The sequence below is a fragment of the Canis lupus genome, chromosome 3, assembly GCF_011100685.1.
Source record: "Canis lupus familiaris isolate Mischka breed German Shepherd chromosome 3, alternate assembly UU_Cfam_GSD_1.0, whole genome shotgun sequence".
In the NCBI taxonomy this organism is placed as follows: domain Eukaryota; kingdom Metazoa; phylum Chordata; class Mammalia; order Carnivora; family Canidae; genus Canis; species Canis lupus.
The window spans coordinates 73,533,337-73,539,517 of record NC_049224.1 but is presented as its reverse complement, the minus strand read 5'-3'; the positions used below and the strand labels follow the sequence as shown (position 1 = coordinate 73,539,517).

Genomic DNA, 6,181 nt, shown 5'->3' with positions numbered 1-6,181 from the left:
AGGGCGGGGGGTGGGGGTGAATGGGTGATGGGCACTGAGGGGGCACTTGACGGGATGAGCACTGAGTGTTATTCTATATGTTGGCAAATTGAACACCAACAAAAAATAAATTTATTATTTAAAAAATGAAAAAAATAAAATTAGGATGCTTTCAACATCAGGAAAAGCTCTTTTCCAAATTGTTGCGACCTTGAGCAAATTAATCTCTCTAGCCTCCTGCCTTCCTCTGAAAATTGGAATAGAACTTCTCTCAAAGGACTTAAGTGAAGAATAGATGAGAAAATGCACCTTGGGGATCCCTGGATGGCTTAGTGGTTTAGCACCTGCCTTCGGCCCAGTGCGTGGTACTGGAGTCCAGGGATCGAGTCCCGCATATCAAGCTCCCTGCATGGAGCCTGCTTCTCCTTCTGCCTGTGTCTCCGCCTCTCTCTCTGTGTCTCTCATGAATAAAAAAATTAAAAAAAAATAAAAAAAAGAAAGAAAGAAAATGCACCTAAAGGGCTTGGCATAGAGTTTGCTTTGTAATGCTATGTTAATTATCGTCATTTTGGTGATTCAAGAGCCTACATGTGGTTCTGGTTCAATGGGACCAGCTTGTTATGCTAAAGGCAACGTCCATCACCTGCAGCCACTGTGCAGTAAGATATTTGTATAAACATTGATCTCATTTAATCTTTGTAACACTTCTTTTTTTATTTTTTTTATTTTTTAAATTTATGATAGTCACACAGAGAGAGAGAGAGAGAGAGAGGCAGAGACATAGGCAGAGGGAGAAGCAGGCTCCATGCACTGGGAGCCCGACGTGGGACTCGATCCCGGGTCTCCAGGATCGCACCCTGGGCCAAAGGCAGGCGCCAAACCGCTGTGGAACCCAGGGATCCCCTGTAACACTTCTTTGTGTTAGAGATGAATTATCTCTAGTTTACAGATGAGGAAAACAAGGCTTTCAGGTAACTTAGCCAAGATATCAAATGCTAATAGGTAGTGCAATTAGGATTTAAAGCTTAAGTGGAATGACATATTCTGGAAAACACATTGTGAGTCAGATTTCACTTTTCTATATACCCTCATGTCTATTTGAATGTTTTGTTTTTTTTACCCTTGTCCCTGTATTATTTTCTTTCTTCTTCTCCTCCTCCTTCTTCTTTTTCAGAGAGGGAGGGTAGAGGGGCAGAGGGAGAGGAAGGATCCCAAGCGTGGAGCCTGATGCAGGGTTTGATCCTACAGCCCTGAGATCGTGAAATGAGCCAAAATCAAGAGTCGGACGCTTAACTGACTGAGCCACTCAGGTGCTATCTCCATATTATTTTCAGTTGTAAATCCTAGTTAATAATCTCACCAGTATTCATTGCCCCAGTCAAAAACATACCAGCTAATAAAAATAGAAGCCTTATGTCATTTAAAACACACAGAGATGCTTTAATTTTCTTAGCAGGGGGAGAAAAGGCTAACCACCTTCTTGCAACTTTTCACACAAAGGACTCAAATTGCTAAGTTACTTGCCCAGTTACTGGGTTTTTTTTTTTCTCCCCATTTGTAATGGGGAGAAAAATATACTGGTTCTATGAGCTATCTTTAGCTCATCTTTCCTTCTTTTTAGTCAATAACTATACTTTACACATAATTATTTACTTATAAATCCTAGGCATTGAAGCATCCTGCAACTTAAATTCAGTGCCTGATTCTGCTTTTGTAAGAAACCTCTGGGTTATAATCCCTTCGATAGACTATTAAACAGAATACAAGAATATTTTCAAACAGGAATATAAAGCAAATTCTAATTAATAAGCTCATTCTCACTTCAAGGTCTTTTTTTTTTTTAAGATTTTATTTATTTATTCATGATAGTCACAGAGAGAGAGAGAGAGAGAGAGAGAGAGAGAGAGAGAGAGAGAGGCAGAGATACAGGCAGAGGGAGAAGCAGGCTCCATGCAGGGAGCCCGACATGGGATTCGATCCCGGGTCTCCAGGATCGCGCCCTGGGCCAAAGGCAGGCGCCAAACCGCTGTGCCACCCAGGGATCCCTCACTTCAAGGTCTTATGAGTAAGGAATCATTTTAGGTTGAATCCGTCTGGTGCTTTTCTCTTTCTGGTGTTTTGTTTTTTTTCCCTCTGATCTGCAAACGTTTTCTTAAAAAGCCAGATAGCAAATATTTTAGGCTTTTCAGGCCAACGGGCAAAACTGGGGACTTACATAACCATTTAAAATGTAATCTTGTAAAAATGTAAAAACTATTTTTAGCTTACAGGGGGCTGGCCAGATTTAGCCCATGAGATTTGGTTTGTCAATACCTGATCTATTTGCTAAATTCCCACCCTTTCTGACATCATTTGAAAGAATGATGTAATACCCTTTTCTTACAAAACTAAGGAGTAATGTTTTTCTGTCTAATGTCAGACTGTCATGACTCATTTGTTACTTGCACCGTGACAAAAAATACTCTCACGCAATTGTTGATACAGAATATTTTATTTATGTATGTGATATCTGTAGATGTCTGTCCTCATCTTTATATTTGTCTCTGCATTCGTACTGAACTGCAAAATTCCTAAAGGATGAGACATGTATCTGTTCAACTTTATTTGTACATTCTCAGCATAGTACAAGCAACAAATGGACATCTGACATATTTCAATAATGATAAAGCACAAGAGAAAATAAAATATAATAAGAGACATAAGAAAAGAGCATATGGAAACATACAGAAATTCTTATTTTAGAATTATGCCATACATAATTTCTAAAAATCTACTTCTTTAAGCTCATACATGAGATTATATTGGTTTTCTTATTTAAAAGGAAACTTCAATGAGTTACAGAAATAAAATGCAAAATTAAGGTAACAGATATTTTTGTCTCCTGCACTAAAAAAAATAATGATCAGTGAGAAAAAATGAGAAGTGAAGAATAAACTAGACTAATACTGATATACTCTTCATGATTAAAAAAATTGCCTTTTAGTCTTATTTGATTGACTGTAAATGAACAGTGATGATCTTGGGCTAAAACAACAACAACACAGCTCCTTAAAACAAAAGGAGCAAAGGAACATTAACTCAAACCAAACTTTCAGGGTCACTGGTAACATGGAAGTATAGGAAAATGTTTTAAGCACATTCAAAAAAGAAAAGAGAGAAAAGCACACAAGGCCCCATCCTGCCACTGCATCTTCCTTCCATGTTCAGAGAGACAAGAAAGGCTTGAAAACAGGTTACCCAATTAAGCCAGACGCCTCTAAGTCTCCAGGACACTTTTAGAAAGGCTGGCCAGCTTAGCCCAGTATTCAGAATAGCAATTTCATGGTTTAAAATACAGATTTAATGACAAGTAAATAAACCAATGATCAGAAAAACTGAAGAGTGCCTTTTCCTTTACGACGTGATATTAAAGTGCTGTCTATGAACATTTTGTATAATCAAAAGTGTTTGAGGTTTAATTTTTGTTTTACAAAAATTGACACAATTAAAACCAACATGATTATCACTCATCCAATCACTGAGGTAACAACATTATAAAAATATGTAAAAAATATTCTAGATTCGTAATACCAGATATGCTAATTCCCATACCGCTAGTATAAATTTGATTATTAAAAAAATAGCTTTGTTTCCTTAAAAACACTTGGTTCATTTATCACTTAATATCAGATAGATATCTGCTATCCTAAAGTACCAAAAAAATTACAAATAAAAATGGAGATGTCTATACTCTGGGTTTCTTGTTTGGTGGATCCTGAAGACTAAACTTTGGAATTTCTCCAGAAGGAGCATACGGAATTCTCTTTGAAGACACCTTTTTTCCAATTGTTTCAATCTGGGGGGGAAAAAAAGATTTTAGAAACAAAATGTATTTTTTTCCTTTTAAAAGCAAAAGAGGGTTTCAAGTTGTCTGGTTGCTATGAAAGATCTTTGGTTCCTTCCATATTTTTCATCTTTCTAGAGTCATTGTATACTCCTACTCTCCCTAGCAATGTCTAGACACTCTTACTCCTGCCACTCCCAACACCAGATCCCCTCAGAAGACAGGCTCACATGCCTCCATTGTCTCAGCACATGGATGAGAGCAACTTACAGACCAGATTCCAAGGAAATCACATTCTCTCTCAAACTCTATTCTCATGTCTACTTAGAATTAAAAAGGGCAACTCCCACTGAAGTTCCCATACTTTTCACTCAGACCTCTCAGGTGCGAGGACAGTGCTGAGCACTCAGAAGGTACAGGATCCTGTACAACAACTCTACTGCATTTTGCAGTTTTCAAAACATTCATATAGGAATAAGTGACCTGGGTCACTGTGGTCCAGACAGTTTGACAGAACAGCCTGGGTGGCTCTGGGAAGAAAAATCTTTTCTTCTAAGTTTTATATCTTCTTACTTGATCTTTAAATAGAGTAAGGCAGGGTACATTCTATCCCTATTTATTAGGCAACTGCTGACTCCTAGGTATATAAGGAAGACCAATACTGAATGATCTATAGATCACAATTAAGGAGAGAATGAAGTAATTACACAAATCACATAGAGATTTCCCAGAGAACTGACATGGTGCCCCTGAGTTATGTTATTGCTAAAGAAGGGAACATGAAAATTCTAAAAGTCAAACCCACTACAAAAAAAATGACCAAACAAAACAAAGCCAATCCAGGATCCTAATAATTACCTGGAAGCCAATGGTTTGTAGTTCATTATGGAGCCCATCCAGGACACGTCGCCCATCAAAGATAAAGGCTGGCTTCAGCATTTTTTTATGAATGCGTTCATAATCCAGTTCCTATAAAGACAGAACCAAAACCACAATTAGAACATATATATGCATACATACTCAACCCCAACTGATACCAGAATACTCTAAAATTTTCTTTAGGGGTGGCTGGGTGGCTCAGTCAGTTAAGTATCTGCTTTCGGCTCTGGTCATGATCCCAGGGCCCTGGGATTGAACCCCTGCATCAGGCTCCCTGCTCAGTGGAGAGCCAGCTTTTCCCTCTCCCTCTGTCCTTCCCCCAGCCCATGTGCATGCACTTTCTCTCTCTTATATAAAATCTTTAAAAAAAAAAAAAAATAATTAATAATAATAAATAAATTTTCTTTCTTTCTTTCTTTCTTTCTTTCTTTCTTTCTTTCTTTCTTTCTTTCTTTCTTTCTTTCTTTCTTTCTTCTTTCTTTCAAGATTTTTTATTTATTTATTCATGAGAGACACAGAGAGAGAGAGAGGCAGAGACATAGGCAGAGGGAGAAGCAGGCTCCATGCAGGGAGCCCAATGCAGGACTCGATCCTGGGTCCCCAGGATCATGTCCCGGGCTGAAGGTGGCACTAAACCACTGAGCCACCCAGGCTGCCCAATAAATTTTCTTTCATATTACTTTTGTCACCTCACCTTAAACATGTCCCATTCTGTGCAAATAACCACAGCATGGGCACCATCACATGCTTCATATGGATCCTTAGAAATGGTCACAAGCCGGGACACTGTAACAACAGCAACAAGAAACTGGCAATAAAAAAGGAGTTATTGGAAATTATGCACTTTAATACTAGGATTGCAGGAAGAGTTGAGGGTCCAACAGAAGTGAAATGGTATGATTGAAGTGAGAATAAGAGTAAAGGTCGGGGCCTAGAGCACCTAAAACTTGTCCTAGCAGCATCTCCTAGGAACCTCTGGGGCTTTTTAAAATATGTTGGAAAAATCATTAGACTAAGCTGCACACAACTACTTCAAATCAAAGTTGATGGAACAAAGTCGAAGTGTTTAATTTTAGAGAAATGAGGCTGAAAAGAGGTTTTACCAATGATAAAAATGGAACCACCATGGAATCAGCACAAATATTTATCAATAGATGAATGGTTAAAGATGTGTTTTATATATTTATATATATTCAATATGGAATATTATTCAGCCATAAAAAAGAATGAAAACTTGCCATTTGCAATGACACAGATAGAGCTAAAGAGTATAATGCTAAGTGAAATAAGCCAGTCAGAGAAATACAAATACTATATGATTTCACTTATGTGTGGAATTTAAGAAACAAAACAAAGGACAAAGAGAGAAGAGAGAGATTAAGAAACAGACTCTCGGCTATAGAGAACAAACTGATGGTTACTAGAGGGGAGGCAGGTGAGGGATGGGTAAAATAGGTGATGGGGATTAAGAGTGCAATATCATGATGAGCACCAGATAAT

General features: G+C 38.0%; 1 protein-coding gene across 1 annotated transcript in view; it reads right to left on the bottom strand.

Annotated features, from left to right (window-relative positions):
* Window positions 1-2,451: 2,451 nt before the first annotated feature.
* UGDH (UDP-glucose 6-dehydrogenase) overlaps window positions 2,452-6,181 on the bottom strand; it is a 29,320-nt gene continuing 25,590 nt past the window's right edge. The window contains exons 10-12 of the mRNA XM_038533447.1: window positions 5,376-5,467; window positions 4,661-4,771; window positions 2,452-3,814 (exon numbers count right to left, since the gene is read on the bottom strand). Of these exons, the coding sequence (XP_038389375.1) occupies window positions 3,704-3,814; window positions 4,661-4,771; window positions 5,376-5,467 (314 nt within the window). The 3' untranslated portion in view covers window positions 2,452-3,703. The remainder of the gene's footprint in view (window positions 3,815-4,660; window positions 4,772-5,375; window positions 5,468-6,181) is intronic.